The sequence below is a fragment of the Vulpes vulpes genome, unplaced genomic scaffold (assembly GCF_048418805.1).
Source record: "Vulpes vulpes isolate BD-2025 unplaced genomic scaffold, VulVul3 Bu000000666, whole genome shotgun sequence".
Taxonomy (NCBI): Eukaryota; Metazoa; Chordata; class Mammalia; order Carnivora; family Canidae; genus Vulpes; species Vulpes vulpes.
This window is the reverse complement of record NW_027325671.1, coordinates 704,902-723,295: the sequence shown is the minus strand read 5'-3', so window position 1 is coordinate 723,295 and position 18,394 is coordinate 704,902. Positions and strand designations below refer to the sequence as shown.

The 18,394-nt window shown below is 39.1% G+C and overlaps 1 protein-coding gene and 1 long non-coding RNA gene across 8 annotated transcripts in view; one reads left to right on the top strand and one right to left on the bottom strand.

The window, feature by feature from the left end:
• The window catches only part of LOC140596464 (midasin-like), a 167,563-nt gene extending 164,917 nt beyond the window's left edge, over nucleotides 1-2,646 (bottom strand). For all 6 annotated transcript variants that reach the window (XR_011998439.1, XR_011998438.1, XR_011998440.1 and 3 more), the window contains exon 1: nucleotides 2,294-2,646. Coding sequence is in view for 3 of the 6 variants with exons in the window: in XM_072745104.1 (XP_072601205.1) it covers nucleotides 2,294-2,395 (102 nt within the window). In the remaining 3 variants the exon portion in view is untranslated. The remainder of the gene's footprint in view (nucleotides 1-2,293) is intronic.
• Nucleotides 1,726-12,127, top strand: LOC140596465 (uncharacterized). 2 transcript variants are annotated; one of them, XR_011998442.1, is made up of 3 exons: nucleotides 1,726-2,075; nucleotides 7,857-8,007; nucleotides 10,635-11,882. It is a non-coding gene; the product is annotated as an uncharacterized lncRNA (long non-coding RNA). The 2 variants fall into 2 exon arrangements; XR_011998441.1 differs by having other exon boundaries at nucleotides 1,758-2,075; nucleotides 10,513-12,127.
• Nucleotides 12,128-18,394: the final 6,267 nt, after the last annotated feature.

Here is an 18,394-nt window from a genome sequence, read left to right as displayed (position 1 = left end):
TCCAAGTTGGTGAAGACATGGATATGTGGAGAAAGTGCCACCTCTGGAGAGGGCATGGAAGCTCTGCACTCCTTCTCACATACCCTGTCCTATGCATCTCTTCCACCTAGCAGTTGCTGAATCTGCTTCTCTCTCTGTCTCTTATGAATAAATAAATGAAATCTTTTTTTAAAAAATTCTTATTTCAGATCCCAATAGCAATGAGAATCCTCTTTCAAAGGTTATCGCTTTCCAATAGAAATGGTTTTGTTTCCAAAAATAGGAGAAATACAGACTGGCAACACAATCAACTCTTCTGAGTGAAAAATCTTAAAATTATTACTGAAAATGGCTCAAGGAACAAACCTGAGAAGACATCTCAGGACAGAATTTAACAATGTGAAGCAAAGAAAAGGGAAAAGCAAAGGTGTTCAAATCTCCTTAATTCAAATGAACTTTTTTTTTTTTTTAAGATTTTATTTATTTATTCATGAGAGACACAGACGAGAGAGAGGCAGAGACAGGCAGAGGGAGAAGAGGCTCCAGGCAGGGAGCCCGACGCAGGACTCGATCCCAGGTCTCCAGGATCACGCCCTGGGCTGCAGGCGGTGCTAAACCGCTGAGCCACCAGGGCTGCCCCCTCAACTGAACTTTCTAGTAGCTTTCGGATCCAATACTATTTCAAATACAATCTCAGATGGGATCCCTGGGTGGCGCAGCGATTTAGCGCCTGCCTTTGGCCCAGGGCGCGATCCTGGAGACCCCGGATCGAATCCCACGTCGGGCTCCCGGTGCATGGAGCCTGCTTCTCCCTCTGCCTGTGTCTCTGCCTCTGTCTCTCTCTCTCTGTGACTATCATAAATAAATAAAAAAAATTACAAATACAATCTCAGAATCCACATGAGTGGTTCTCACACTTACGTGTATCAGATTCTCCAAAACTTTATCTCCTAAAGACTACAAACCCTTTCCCCACCCTCCTCCCAATACATAAACACCAATTTTACATTTTACAACAGCAGTGAGGAAACATCATCAATCTCCTGTTGCTGGTTCATGATCCCCGGAATCAGAGCCTGTGCTTTGAATTCTAAAGCCCACTTACAGAAAAACACCTCTAGCGACAATACATAACATAGTAACATAACATAATTCAGGAGCCTGTAACGAAAAGCTCAGCTCACGCGAACGGATTCTCTCTTCCTTAGTCCAACCCATCAAAACTCGGTTCTCTTTCTACAGCTCACCATTTGATTAGGGATTCCCCTTCACTGGGTCTCAGGAGCCAGAAATTCCAGGCTATCTTGACTCCTCCGTCCCTTAACTTTACACTTTCCATTTGTTGTCACCAAACAGAAACGCCTCTCGTGTCAATTCTCTGCTGCTCCAGACCCAAAATACTCCCGTTACTCCCTAAGCAATGCCATGTGTATGTGTACAACGCATGAATGACTTAAGTTAGATACTGGAGTTAGAAGGAAAAAAAAAAAAAAAACCCACATTTTCTACTCTCAAGAAGCTCCGAGATATTGGGGGTGGGGAACCTTAAAAAAAGGAAATTAAAATGCAACGTGAAAAAAAAATGCATGATAAAGGTCCTCCACTCAGACAGCAGGGAGTCCAGAGAAGGCTCTTAAAAGGCCAAACACCCACTTCCTAGAAGACTCTAATTCACCTCCTAACGCATATGGTCAATGTCGTCACAGTTCGTACTCGCTGTCTTGCTTCGTCCTTCGGCTGTTTTCTGTGTTGACCGACTGTCTCCAAAAACAGACGCTGTAGTTAGTCCGCTGCGGGCAGAGACCGTCACGAACGTCTCCGTCTCCTCACAGAAGCGCACGGCTGCCTCCCGTGAAGCAGGAACGCAGTCAATACGTGTCTGCGGGCCCGAACTACGGGATGGGACGCAGAGGGGGAACAACAAGAAGTCACCCCGACTGACGGGGGTGGCTCAGACTCGGCACACTTAAGGGACACACGTGTCGAACGGGCTGAGATCCAACCCCAATCGCAGGGAAAACCACCCACGTCTCCTTCGGGAGGCCGTGTCTGCCACAGAGCGCTCGGCGGCTGCAGGGAGCGGAAGGGTCTCTCGGGTGAGCACAAAAGGCTTCTTCCAATGTCCTCAGACGCGCGCGGACGTCCCCGCCCCTGGCCAGCCCTGGGGAGGGGGCCTGGAGGGCACAACGCCGAACCTCCGTACCGCGAGCGTAGTGCGTCTCGCTCAGGGCCGCGGGGCGCGCGCCACGGGGGCGACAGGGTCCCGGCCCGGCGATTCCCCTCCCGCTCCCCCTCCCCCTCCCCCTGCTTTTACCTGTTTGGCCAAGAACCTGCCCAGTTCGCTACGGCTCTTCTCGTTCTTGGCAGCGAGTAAGCGCAGCGGGGCAGCCGCCACCTCCAGGAAAAGGTGCTCCATGTCCGCAGGCCCTGCTGCCCCCGGCGGCCCCCAGCGCTCCCTACGTAGCGCTCGGAGCACCCCCCGAGCCGCGGAGGTCGCGCGCGGCAAGCGCCAGCAACTACGCCCCCGGGGAGAGCCGAAGCGGCAGCCCCGCAGACGCCGGGAGAACCGCAGCACACGTGGGGGGAGCACGCGGCGCCCTGCGTCATCAGCCCGCGACCGCGACCGCGACCGCAAAGGCAGGGCAGCCCCAGCCCCAGCCCCGCCCCCTCGGCGGCGGAAACGGCGAGAGTCACCCCCGCGCCACTTCCGGGAGGGAAACTGGGGCCGACAGCTCTTGCGGTCCGGGTCCCGAGGGTACCGTGATGGGAGGTCTCAGAGACCACGTGCGGCGGGACCGCGCGATCGGAGGTTCCGCTGGGCCCGAAGCGGGGGAGCCCTCGGCCCACCGTGTCTCCCTCCGATGGAAGTTTCTCGCACACGAGCACACCCCTTGCGACATTCTTAATATATATATATATATAATATTGGAATATTTGTATATGATATGTATATTGGAAATAAGTGTTCAGTTAGGGAATATTTAATGAAACTGGTGTATACATCATAGAATACCCAGAGGCCGTTGAAGAGCGGAACAGAAGGGCGCAGGAAAGCTCACTTATGTGAGGTTCAAGAGCAAGCCGAGATAATGACAGAGTCGAGCTAACGGTTGCCTTCGGGAGTGTTGACAGCCCAGGGTCCTGAGGGAACACGGTGCGGGGATGGAGGCTTCACGGTCTTCCTCTCGCTGGACTGTATTTTCTCTCCACACGCAATTCCCAGCCATCCTTATGCACTTAACTATCCATTCATTCATTCAACCTAAAGTTAAATCACCAACAGTTATGAAATTAGAAAGTACTGGAGCCATGATAGTAGGAATTTTGTTATCAAATAGAGATTTTTGGAAAATGCATAAAGTAAGTTTCATTAAACTATTAACATTTTCTTGAATATTCCAAAAATTTGAACGAAATGGGTGGGTTTATTTCACTTACATAAAATAGTCCAATAGCTATAAACATCAGAACTCCTGAAATGCATTTTACACAATCAATTCAACTTTGGTGGTTAAGAATGAAATTTATTACTATTGTTAAGTCATGTTTTTCATTGACTGAATAATGTCATTTTTAAAATCGTAACCACTGCACAAAGAGTAGCTTCCGTATTCGAGCATCATGGAAGGTCCTTCCTATAGTATACAAAAGAAGGATACGTCAAAGAGACACAGAAGCACTTTCCATAATATAACTCAAATAGTGGCTAATGTCTTTGAATTTTAATTAGGATCACCTGGAGTCTCCTATCTAATTTTGTGAGAATCCCAACCAGTCCAAGCTTTATGCAAACCCTGGGGCCTACTGTTCTTCCAGTCATCATTGGCTCTGAGCTCCTGCTTCTGTAGGAAAGGCCTCTCTCTTCTCTCAATTACAACAATTGACCCAGGAGAAGACCAAGATGAGAAAGACACTTGCTTTCTTTGATTTTACCCAGACTCCTTAATATCAGATATTGGCCTGTGCTGGGGCACGCCTACATACCTGTGGTTTCAGATTTTAAAGCACAGCAATACAAGCTACCTGATTATCAAGGGTTCTAGACTCATTTGTTTCTTCTGAATTGCTTTATAAAGAGTTTAATGAAAAAAAAAATGACAGAAAAAATGATTATATATTCTTCTAAAAGTTGAAATCTAACATAAGTATAATCAGGAGCTTCAAAACACCTCTCACACTCTCTTCATCGTATTTATATAACATCACATGTAATAATCTGACCATAAGTAAAACTCTAAAAGTTTATTTGTTCCTGTTGTTCCTCAGCCAAGTATCCTCTTCTTCTCTAAAAAGTTCATAGATAACCATAGAAACCCTCAGATTTACCTTTGGGTTTCATGAATTCATTCAAAGTTTGAGATTGCATATATGGTTAAGTGTCAAAGAACTGGTTGATATAAACTAATTAATCAGGTTTCTATAAACTAATTAAGGAGCACAGATCTCCATGGGATCACAATAAATTTATTAACTAACATGTCTGTATAATTTGTGTTATAATTTGCATACATTCCATCATGACTCTGAGCTGTAACTCTCTTCATTTTCCTAGATGATCAAACTTAGTTTTGAAAAGATGTTGCATATCTTAACCAAGGATTTTCAGTAAGAAAATGCTGGAGGAATTTAAATCAAATGCACCGATGCCAAACACATCACTTTTCCCACCATATTAAATATTGGCCCAAATCCCATACCCACTGATGAATAAATCCTTAAAACAAAATGACACCCTTTACCTTCAGGAGTCACTACTAGTTTACCCTGTTCCATTGCAAAAGTACTGAAAATTTAATTTGTCCTTACACCTGGAAGAAATATTTTCAGCCCAGTAATGCCTATTGCCTCTTCAAAGGCAAATTATCAAAGGTTCATCAAATATCTTAGCTCAAGTCTTTAACTGGACTCATGAAGGCATTAGTTTCTAATGCTATATAATAATAGTTTGTTGACAGACACCAAATATTCAGAAATTATTAACAATCTCAGATAACTAAAAAAAGACTCTTAGCAGGTATAAACATCTGCATATATTTAAACATTCCAATATTAAAAATAATTTGTAACATTTATCTTTAGTGATGGAATATTAATAATAGATTTTTGTTTTTGCTAACAAGTTGAACGACAAACTTCAAAGATCTTTAACATTTGGAGGAGACCTGAGTTCATTTAATCAAACTTTTTATCCAATGTGAGTCCCTAACAGATATTCATTTACATTCTCCTTAATTCTAATAACTAAAGATTCCTCTTTCTTTCTTTGAATTTTTGGGCAGCTCTGATTTTTACTTTTGTTTTATTGTTGTCAGGCAATGTTAACAGTACATAGCCTTTCCAACTTTTTCATACCCTAGTATCCTAGGATTGTCATATCTTAGTTTCATGTACTAGTCAGAAAAATAATAATATATTTTGGGCATCTATGGAAAGGCAATGAATGAAGCTGGCAGCAAAAGGCCCACCCAACCCCATCCAAGGTTGCAGCCATCAGATACCACTCCATTTACAGGCAGCGCTGGTATATTTCTGTGCTGCCACCCAGTGGTCAAAAAGTCTGCGACTGATCATTGTTACTGAATTTCCTGAAGAGACAGAAAAAAGTACTTACTCGTACTTTTTGGTACTTTTCAAAATCTGTCATTTGTCAGCGTCAATTAAGAGCAATTCTTGCACGTTTAAAAATTTCCACATTTTGAATCTATCCTCAAGGTAGATTTGCAATAAAACTGGTCATTAACCTTAGCGATATAAACCTTAAGTCTGACTCTTTAGGACGTTCCCAATATTTCAAGAGTTAGTTAAGGCACTGAGTTATTCCTTTTTCAGTTTAAAGTTGCTTAATTTTGAAACGAAGAATCATGTCTGATACAAAACTGAAACTTGCCACCCCCAAATTTTGATCCTTTATCCTAATTCTCTTCTCAGTTGAGTAATACCTAACTAATAGAGGTTTTCTCCTTCTCCATAACAAATATTTCAAGGCAGCTCTTCCCATCCTCCTTCCCATTCTACCCTATCACAACAATCCAAAAACCAAACATCAACAGCTCCTTCACCTGACACATAACTTTTAGCTTCTAGACCCTTCACAGGCATTGGTATACTGTCCCAGAATGCTGGGGCTTACAACAACTTATGTTGAGGAGCTTATTTTGTCTATTCCATAAACACGCTGCTAAATATTTTAAAATATAGTATTTAAAATTTATTCTCTTTTTTTAAAAGATTCTATTTATTTATTCATGAGAGACACACAGAGAGAAAGAGAGAGACAGAGACATAGGCAGAGGGAGAAGCAGGCTCCATGCAGGGAGCCTGATGTGGGACTCAATCCCGGGACTCCAGGATCACGCCCTGGGCCAAAGGCAGGCGCTAAACCTCTGAGCCACCCGGGCATCCCTAAAATTTATTCCCAATCTGCTATAGAATGGTTTGGCATGTGTTATTAGGCTCTGGCTTAGCAGTTCATTTAAAAAAGCTGCCACAGTCCATGAGGGTAACTGCAATACAAAGGACATACAAGAACAAGGATGTGAAGAAATTGGAACCCTAACAGGTGCAGGCTCTTTGAAAAACAATTTGGCGGCTCCTTAGAATGGTAAACCTAGAGTTACTATATGACCTAGCATTTCCATCCCTAGGTATTTACCCAAGTGAAATAAAAACACAAAAATAGATACAGCTAGTCATAGCAACAGTATTCCCAATAACCAAAAAGCAGAAACAACATCAAAGGTCACCAATAGACGAACAGATAAATGAAATGAGACACATCCATACAATGGGATATCACCTGGAAATAAAAAGGAATGAAATAATGATGTATACTGCAACAAGGATGAACCTTGAAACATGGTAAGCGAAAGAAGTTATTCACAAAAGACACTACATTTATTTATGATTTTGTTTATGTGAAATGGCCAGAATGGAAAAATCTATAGAGACAGAAAGTAGATTAGTTGTCTTCCAGGGCTGTGAGGTTTGGGGGAAATGCAGAATGACTCTTTATGGGCACAGTATTTCTTTCTGAAGGGACAAAATATTTCAAAATTAGGTTGTGGGTATGGCTGCACATCTCTGAATATACTGAAAACCACTGAAATGGTTGAACTGTACAGCACATGAATTCTATTTCAACAAGCTGATTTTTATTTTTATTTTTTAAATAATTTTAGTTTCTTTTAAAAGATTTTATTTATTCATTCATGAGAGACATAGAGACATAGAAAGAGGGAGAGAGAGGGAGAGAGAGAGAGAGAGAGAGAGAGGCAGAGACACAGGCAGAGGGAGAAGCAGGCTCCATGCAGGGAGCCCGACATGGGACTTGATCCCGGGACTCCAGGATCCCACCCTGGGCTGAAGATGGCGCCAAACCGCTGAGCCACCGGGGCTACCCAACAGGCTGATTTTTAGAGTAACTTCAGCATGTATAGAATCACATGACTTAGAAGATTAAGATAGGAATGGTCTAAGATAGGAATGTCTCTGCCTCCCTCTCTCTCTCTCTCTCTTTCTTTCTCTTTTTCTCTCTCATGAATAAATAAATAAATCTTAAAAAAAAAAAACTACAACAGTCATTTATCTTGGTCATCAATCTCCAAACATCAGTGGGAACCAACTGTCTTTGCTCCATATGGCATCATTTGGGGCTACTTGTCTGGGGGCCATCAATGGCTCAAATGGCAAGTTGATGCTGGTGTCAGATGGGAGTTCAGATGGTGCTATCTGCCCAGAGACTGAGCGTCTCTCCACATAACCACCTTCACTTTATGTGGCTGGTTTCTAAGAATGAGTATGGAAAAAACCAGATAAGAAGATAACACTGTCTGTCATACCCAAGCCTCAAAAGTCATATGATGTCATTTCCTCCACAGGCTCAAGCCCAAGTAAGGAAGGCAGAATTACAGAATCCACCTATTAACAGGGAAGTGTCACACTCGCATCAGAAGAAAGAAGGTCACAAGAAATTGGAAATAACACTGTGGCCACTTCTCTACAATACAACCTGCCACAGTGACTATCAGGGTAAATATGTTGCTAAAATTCACCCATTACAATTCATCATGGAGAAATGTTTACACTACGTCCACATTTCTAACAAAAACAACCTGTTCACTTCCTGCGTTGACATGAAAGTATATTTAGATACTGTTTTAGTGGAGTAGCTTTCGTTAACAGGCTGTTTTAAGACACTGTCTTCACTTTGTAAAGCTTTCTCGTAGAAAGTGCTGCTAAATAAACTCTCAAATGACCTAGAGACATAATAAAGGATTTGCTACAAAAGCACTTAGAATTATCCAACAGAAATCTTTGTAACATTTTTATATGAAGACTCTATTTCCTGTGACATGTTAGTAAGGCTGTAATTATTCTTTTATACACTTATGGAGAAGTAAGTTGTGTGTCCAGAAACTTCCATGTAAATATGCTCAAGATCTATCTTCTGCTAATATATAAAAAAAGCTAACTATAGCAAAAACACCACCATATAAAACACATACGGCACCCACCATTAAACAAATGTACAAATGAACAGCAACTACAGCAACTATGGATTTTACTTCAAAATCCATAATAATTTGATTTTTAACATTACAATATTAAAAGTACAAATCACCAAGTACAAATACGTGAAAAAAATCTCCCAAACACAAAGCAAATCCACTTGTAATCACCAAGTACAAATACGTGAAAAAAATCTCCCAAACACAAAGGAAATCCAAGATAAGCAAGTAATGATAAGTACATGGTTGAACTGCTGTAGACTCTGGAGAAAAGTATATTTTCAAAGGACAATTAAAAAACATTGAAAGAGGGATCCCTGGGTGGCGCAGCGGTTTGGCGCCTGCCTTTGGCCCAGGGCGCGATCCTGGAGACCCGGGATCGAGTCCCACATCAGGCTCCCGGTGCATGGAGCCTGCTTCTCCCTCCGCCTGTGTCTCTGCCTCTCTCTCTCTCTGTGTGACTATCATAAATAAAAAAAAAAAAAAAAAAAAAAAAAAAAAAAAAACATTGAAAGAAATGGGGAAAATCACTGGAAGAAATATTTTTTTAAAATGATAAATTTGGGATAACTGCATATAGACAAAAGAAACTGGTATTTGTGTCTTTTTTTTATGTGTGAAGTTGCAGATTCATGTACTAACATGGAGTGTTTTGCTTTGCTTTGGGCTAAAATAAGGAACATAGTCTAGTTCAAGAGAAAAAGACATCAGCCTAGAGATTTTATTAATGAAGGATAGGTTTAAGTTAATTTTCCTCATCTTAAACTGAATATATCTCATTCCACTTGATTAAATGAGTTTCAATTCGGGCTGTTTAGAGAGGAAACTGCAATTTGGGAACCCAGGGATTCATCAAAGTAAATGGGCTAATTCTGAAATGATATGCAAGTAGCTCAAAGGGGAAGACGCAGATCCAACATGGCCATTAAAATAAAGGTCAAAGAATATGATCAATGCAACAACAGAGATGAGACCTTTGTGCCACACAACTAAAGTCTGTTATTACAATTAAGCAAATCATTCGCTTTTCAACTAAAATGGAACATAAAAACACAGTAGGTTCATTAGTGAACTCGTACCCTCAACACAAATACTCTGAATTCGTCCTCTACATCTAGCACTGCTCTGAGGGCCAGCAATGCAGCAGTAAGGAAGGGAGATGCAGCCACAAACCTATTCCATAAATGAATTAATTAGCATTTCTTAGGAAAAAAGAATTGCACTTTTTAATAATATTACTACTACTATTATTATTTTCATTATAGTAGGAGTATGCATGTAGTACTAAAATATTTCATTGACATTAAATCAAGTAACAACAGTGTGAGACAGGTTTCCAATATCAGGTTTCCACGAAATTCCAAAAAGCTCCCAGCAGGTAATTTCTTATCTTCGGTCTCCATAAAGACAGAGTCATCATATCACTGCAGTATTATTAAAGCCATGTTTCTGGAAGGCATTCCCAGGGAGGGCTAAAATGCTGATCCTGATACAAGCAGAGTTCCCAAAATAGAAAGAATTTACATTCTAAATTATTAATTTTAATAATATATTGCCTCTGACTTCTGACAGGAGGTCTATAGCAGGTAATTGGAGGTCTCTGACAAGTATTTGGAAGATGTGGTACCATTTATTAAGAGTGTCTTTATGAAGCTGATCTCTTGTCTGGGTAGAGGTGGTAGATATGAGGGTGGACCTATCCTTTCAAAACTTTGAATCAACTCAAACAGTTAAACACCCTTGGTTGACACCTTAGAGTTCTACTTCCGAAAATACAACAGACTTGCCTACAATTATGAAAGAATCTTGAACTGAATTTTATAAAATTCTTAGTTTCAATTTTGAACGTAACTTCTTCACCTAGCAGATTTTCCAGGATGTGTAAACTGCAAAATGCACCCCCCGCCCCAATACCTAAATCTATCAACATGGTGAATTGGCAACCAGATGCTGAGGATTACCTGTGCAAAGTGACTTTTGTTTGTTTACTTTGGTCTTGTTAATATTGAGTCCTTCTGTCTTCTAGTAATTAGGCAAGTGGTCCAGCTACTTCTGGAGACCCTGAGCAGAATGGAAAGTCAGAGCTCGTCATTAGTCAAAGAGGAGGATGCCGATCATCACTTTTTTTTTTTTTTTTTTTTTTTACAGCAGCAGGCCATAGAGCCAGTTCATTTAGAGCCCAGGGCATGAACTTGCACATTACTTTAATGACTGCAGTGAGTAAGGCCACTTGAACATGATCTATGGGCTGCTGCGGGCATGTTTACCTGTGTCGTGGATGCACGCTGGAGAGGACTTCCAGCCACACCACTGATCTTGAAAACAGGAACAAACAACGAAAACAATGCTGTGTGGCATCACAGCACCTCTTCTTACTACATTTTCTCTGAAGACATTAGCTAACAATGAGGTGTGTAAGTTCCTGGAATTCTTTTTATTTAGAGTATCTTTAATGATTCCTTTAGATTTCAAAGTTAAATTACAGATCAAATGATGTGAAGTTGTCCGCCTCTCTTTGTCTAGTTAAGTAAAAGCTAGACAGGCCGGTGCATCATTTAACTTGGCCTCAGCAAACCTTGGTCATAGAGAAATGTTCCTCTTGGGAAAACTACTAGAGCATATATTGAAGCCCATTATCATACCTAAATTATGAGAGAATGTAACTGAGTGAAAAGAGTACTGGATTCAGAATAAAACAAACTAATTTTCTCATTTAAATTCCATGGCAATTTCCTACATGGCTTTAGGTACGTATTTTTTGAAGTTTGAGTTTCTTTGGTCATAAACAGAAGATATTGAACAAAATAATTACTAGAGAAAATGTTATTACTTAACTATATATCTGATGAAATAAGTCTTACATAGTTTACAGAAATGTCATGTATGTTTTATAAAAATATGTATATTTTAAAAAAATATAATATCTAACCTTTTAAAAAACATTTTTGTTATTTTGAGGTACTATTTAATAATGTTTCCTTGTCCTATCATATTTCATATGTTTCTCTTCACTATCTTTAGCATATTTGGTTCAGTTGTTCTGAATACTATACATGTTTCCCCTATTTATTCCCTCCAGAATATTCTACTTGTCAATTTCCTACTCTGTGCAAACCCTGTACAGGGCACTGACTATTATATCCCTGGAGCTCCTGCTTCCTATATCCTGCCTGTATATCTTATGAGTAATTAATTATGATATATTTTCCCAGAGAGTTTGTAAAGGTCTTTAAACTCTTTTTCAAAACTGTGCTCCAGGCAACTTCTGTCAAAGTAGACCTAATGATTTATGTACAAGGCAGTATGACATGTCATTTTTGTTTCATCTGAGAAAATTGAATCAACCTAAGAGATCAAAACAATAGGAAAGTTCAATAAAATTATAATACTAAATAACTCACAATGTATCCATTTATATAGCCACTAGAAAAAGTTTTAATATAATAGTGATATGAAAAAATGCTCCTGATGTAATATTAATTGTCCAAAGAAGTATAAAATATTTATATATAAATGAAAAGAAAAATTTTGTACAGATAATTATATATTCACATAAAAATCTTAGAACAAACTCTTCCCAAATATTTGCAACAACCACTAGCTGTAATATTATTTTCAAATAAAATTTTTATCTTCATTCCTTACTGAGCTTTTAACTTTTTCACAATATGCATGAATTACTTTTTAGTGGAAAATCCACTGAAATTTTTTAAATGCATATTTTAAAGAATATTTTAATATCATATATATTTAATATTTTACATATTAAAAAGAAAAATGATTTCATGTATGAATATTTAGCAATAAATTCTTTTTTAACATTAAAAATTTTTATTTATTTATTTATTTTTAATTTTTATGTATTTATGATAGTCACACACAGAGAGAGAGAGAGAGAAGCAGAGACACAGGCAGAGGGAGAAGCAGGCTCCATGCACCGGGAGCCCGACGTGGGATTCGATCCCGGGTCTCCAGGATGGCGCCCTGGGCCAAAGGCAGGCGCTAAAACCGCTGCGCCTCCCAGGGATCCCACAGTTTTATTTTTATTTTTTATTTTTTTAATTTTAGCATAAATTCTAATGCTAAATATAAAAGAGGCATTAGAAATGCACTCTAATGTCACAGTAAAAAAAATCCACATATTAAACGCTTACCTTCTAATTTAACATATAAAAACTAAGTCCATTTTTATTTTTCCCATCATAGCCTCCAGTCCCTAAAACACCCAACTCCTAATAGCTTCAGAGGGATCAGAGCAGACAGCATTAATTAATTCTTGGAATAGAGTTTGGGGTGATTAAAAAGGCAGGTAAATATAAAGGTGACTTGAGAAGGGTTACAAAGTCAAATTTTAAGGGAAAATAAAGCTTTAGGAAAAAATTCAAAATAACTTACGGTCAAGAACAGAATACACATAAAGGAGCATGGTGGGTAGGGGGAGGGAGTGAGGGAGATGATCCATCCACACTTCTAGGATTATTCACTCATGACTAGAACTCCTAGCACTAATTTCAATGTTTTCCACAAGTAGTTTAGGACCTTTGTTGCTCCTCTATCTCTAGCTTCAACCATCATTTTTGTGGTGAAAAAGATCCAGAATCCACAAGAAACAGACCAGCTTCAAATCCAGCAGGTTCCATCATTCTGCCACCACCTGACCAGTCCCCTTCCTTCCTACATGGAGTTCCCCAGTTCTATTCACACTACTTGGTGTCTTTCTTTGCCTTGTTGCAAATCTAAACACACAGTTTGGTCCGTCTATCTGCACCCTGTCTGTATCTGGGATATCCATAAGGCTGCTGACTCCGAGGTCTGTCCTTCCTTGTTCCAAACCTTCTACCAGGAGCCAGTTCTACAGAATCCTAGCTTGTACCCTCATATCTCAGTCCACCTCCTGAAAACAGGGCCATCACAATTCCCACCATAGTTCATGTTCCAACATGAAAACGAGAAAAATATGCTTTTTTTTTTTTTTTTCATTTTCCAGCTACATCTAACTTGAAACAAGAAATACAATAAAAAATTATCAATCAAGGGATCCCTGGGTGGCGCAGCGGTTTGGCGCCTGCCTTTGGCCCAGGGCGCGATCCTGGAGACCCGGGATCGAATCCCACATCGGGCTCCCGGTGCATGGAGCCTGCTTCTCCCTCTGCCTGTGTCTCTGCCTCTCTCTCTCTCTCTGTGACTATCATAAATAAATTTTAAAAAAAATTAAAAAAAAATTAAAAAAAATGATCAATCAAGCAGTTATTTTAATTTTAATATACGGAAAGAGCTCAACTTGTGGTGCTATGGCATATATAATTCTTTTTTTCTCTGACTAAATGAATATAAAGTTCACTAGTCTTTGCAGATAATCCTTTCCTATCTTCTCGACATTTCCTAAAGGTGTTTTAATTTCCTCTTTTTCATGGCTGATAATTTTGTCATTACTTTCATGAAATGCTTTTCCAAGATACAGTTTGGAAAGTGATTAATAGTTATAGGTCATTTTCCACATTGCATTATCAGAAGCTATTATTGCATATTACAGTAACACTAATAATGCTGAAAGACTTGACAGTGACATGTGACACTGGAAGAAGACCAGTTAAAGGAGTATTTTATAATGTGCTCCTTCCCAATCATATTCATTTTACACAGAGCTAGTGGAATCTAACAATTACAAGTGTAGAAGCTAAATAAAAATAAAGGTATGCAATCCTCACCATGAGTTGATGTAAAATATCATGAATTCTTTAGATTTTATATAAGATGAAGTTTTCAAAATGCTTTCTTTCTTAGTGCCTTCATATGACATAACATGTAAAGTACTCTGTGCACTAGTTTTTGTCCATAGCGGGAGCTCAGATATCTTTTTACTCTTATTTTCCTCTATTAAGTATAATAACAATAGTGGTTGAAAACAAGAAAACTTCTATTTTACTACCCAGAAATCATTGATAGTTTAAATAATGTACTAAAAATTTCCTCTGAAATCAAGAACATGACTATAATTCTTGTGAAATATAAAGAACAAGAGATGTTATTGGAGCAACAGAGTGTCCAGGGTTATAAATACTGTTAACCTGAAGAATGTTTTTATCAATATATAGCACCTGGAGCTTTTAAGTAAAATGACTAGAGGGTTTTCATGAAATTTCATCTACAGTTTTTAAAATATTTCATATCTTTTATATAAGTTTTTTAACTTGGGATCCCTGGGTGGCGCAGCGGTTTGGCGCCTGCCTTTGGCCCAGGGCGCGATCCTGGAGACCCGGGATCGAGTCCCACGTCGGGCTCCCAGTGCATGGAGCCTGCTTCTCCCTCTGCCTGTGTCTCTGCGCCTCTCTCTCTCTCTCTCTCTCTCTCTGTGACTACCATAAATAAATAAAAATTTAAAAAAAATAAAATAAAAATAAGTTTTTTAACTTCATTGCTAAATAGTTGAAGGCAAACTTCAAATCTGTGTATCTACCATCCAGAGGAAACACAGTTCTATGCACATAGCTGGTATTTGATAAACACTACTGAAAATACAATGAAGTAAAACATTTGCAATGCTGTTATATACATAGAAACTTCTATTTAACCTATTCATTATTAAAATACTTTTCTGTTAGAATTATTAACCCCCAAAACCATATGCTGCTGCTTGAGGGCTTACACTTGTGGAATTGCATTCCCTTCTGCTGTGACACTTAAAATATATATATATATATATATATATATATATATATAAATCAGTCCTGGTGACACTATTTTTCCTTCTATTTGGACCATGATAAGCTTCAGAGTAGTGACTTTGGGAGCAGGGTAACTTAGAGTGAAGAGACATTTATGTGGAGACGTTACTTTGCATGTATGACACAGAGACACATTAATCTAAGTCATAATAATTTACAAATACCAGTGAACAATATGAGCCATAAAGGTTTTTAAAAATAACCCATAATTTTTCTAGCCAATATTAGAAGATTGTTTAAGATGCCAACTTTGGAAATGTGTGATGATCAAATGGTCAACTGTAGGGAAAGAAATCTTATTGTGAAATAAATATATATTTTAGGAAAGTCATGGTTTTCTTAAGAGCAAAGTAGCACCTTGTTGACTTAAGACAAAATACAAAGACAAAGGTTATATTACGTGAGAGAATGTAAATTCTTGTCTAATAGTATAGACCAACACTGTTACAGTTAAAACAGTGAAAACACACAGGTGAAGATGGGGATGACTACACCCATATAACCACAAGCCACCATCAGCAGGTTTCTCACGAGATGTAGCAGTATCAGTCCTCTCTCTACTGAGGGTGACTGGAGTACTGTCACTGTTCCTCACCACTGTTCTGGAATCATCATCACTCACCACCACCTTTCACAGAGTCAACGAGGGTTCTCTCTCTTTCCTCGTTGTTCACCAACATGAACAATAATTACTTTTAAATTCTGGATTTAAGCACACAACTCTCAAGATACCACTATCTATACAGACGACTCCCTGCAAATATATTGTCCATACCAAGTTTTCTTTTACCTGCTTCCATTCCATGTCCATTCCAGGATCCATCATTATGACCACTGTCTTGCGTCCCTTACCTCCAATGCCTCCTTCCTTCACCTCTGCTCAGCCCAGCTCACCACTGGTCCTCCTAGGTCCAGCTCACAAGCGGACTGTGCCCATCTAATGAGAGGGAAAGACCTACCACGGTTTCCAACACCAAGCCACTGGAGGACCTGAAACCATGTATCTCGATTCTTTCCCATCCTCAGGGTTGAACTCTGTTCCAAAAGCCATTCTCTCTACTGGTAGATGGACCCCATGCACTCTCATCTACCCAGTGATTTTTTCCTCTGAGATTATTCCCTTTCTCTCAAGCATCATAAATTTCTCTATGAGTCAATGCCATCATCATAGGGATACCTTCCATTCTTAAAATAAAATCCCTTCACTGTTTCCATTCCTTTAAGCCACCACACTTTATGGGCTGCCATTTGTAATGATTAGTTTTCAATTACCCCTCTTAGTTATTTATCCAAATCACATGACCAGAGTCATCACATGCCCAACCTCTATCCTCCACTCCTCTTGTGGTAAAGGACACTCACTTACAGGAGAGGAAATAGGAATTAGGTTCCTCTTTCTTAATGCCCCATAGTGAAACCTGGTTACTTGGAAATGAAACAGGTATGTCTGAGATACAGAAAATTACCTATAGAGTAATAACATAAATCCTGGTCCTATTTCTGTTGATATAAAACTGTAAAATTCACCAGTTAAAAAGCAATCAGGATGGGAAATTTGAACAAAGAAAAAAAAGTCAGTGAACACCTTTTCATTGAGCAATCCATGCCTGCTGGGTTGAAGGATTCTAAGACTTGTTTACAAATTCTCAACATGCCATACATGTCATGCGGACATGCTGACTTAGGGCTTGTCATGACTTAAGTTCATTCTATGGTTATAAACCAGAATTTATTTCTGTGCAATGTTAACTGCCTGCCTAAAAACTTATGTTCTCAATTTCAATAACACTTTTATTCCAATAAACTGTCAAATTGAGTTTTCTTTATGCATGTACTTTATTACCCTTTATTGTACTTTGCATATACAAAGTGCTCAATACATTTAATGAATGAGTAAATAAATTATGCAACCAATTGTTTGCCAGGTAGCTTAGAATATATGCCTCCTATGATAAAGAATGACTTCTCGGGGATCCCTGGGTGGCTCAGTGGTTTGGCATCTGCCTTCGGCCCAGGGAGTGATCCTGGAGACCTGGGCTCCCTGCGTGGAGCCTGCTTCTCCCTCTGCCTGTGTCTCTGCCTTTCTCTCTCCCTCTCTCTATCTCATGAATAAATAAATAAAATCTTAAAAAAAAAAAAAAGAATGACTTCTTTCCCACAGAGCTGATGTTCAAGGAGACAAGCCTAAAGTAGCACATAAGAGTGATGCTATAAAATTTCTTCCTTGAGGTCCTCTAACTTAATAAAAAGAATTTTTAGTAAAAAAGCTATTTTGTATTAGCACCTAAAAAGGATCAGGAAAGCAATATTCAAGTGAAAAATTTACAAATATGTTATGTACGTAACTATTAAAAATCATAAAGGATATGAACTTTTAAAGTCGCTTTTCCTTCATCTCAGCTAATTTTTTCCCAATATATTTAACTTAGCTTTAGCTCCACAGATAACAGTCTAGACCACAAAACCTTAATAGTTTAGGACAAAAATAAAAAATTGTTTGCTTACAGTAGGCTACCCCAAGGAAGTCCAGGGACCTTGCTGCTTGTGGATTTTGCCTTCACATGGGCAGCTGCTGCCTATAGGAGCTGATGCCTGAGCCTCTGATGCAGGTGCTTCAAGCTGTTCTACTCAGCTTCCAGGACAGACTTTCATGCCTGCTCACGTTAGTTACTGGTCACAAAGAATCTCATCTTTGCATCCAAAAATGGACAATGGACTTGTTTTGACTATTAGAAAAAAACTCTTCACAGTAAGTCTTTTTTATGAAATTCTCATCAAGGATTTGGAGAGGCCATTTTATTTCCATAATATAGTTTTGCTGTCAGCAGCTTATCCACTCTCTCAACTACAGACATCACTATCTCAGCTCAAATGGCATTTCCTATTATCCAAATCCAACGAATATCTATTCCAGTCTCCCAGTTCTTTCTCCCAATTTGGATTGTCTTCCCTATCCTCTATATCTTCTGCCTATTCCTACTTCCAACTAATTGTAAACATATATAGTAACCAATGTTTATAGTTTGATTTATTTCCTCCTACACTTTTCCAGATGTTCATAAATATTGTAAACAACACAAAATATTTATTATTATTTTATAAAAACAGGATAATATAATGCTAAAACATTTCATTTCTAAAATCCTCATGGAGTTTTTCAAAGGTGTAATATATAACTCCAAC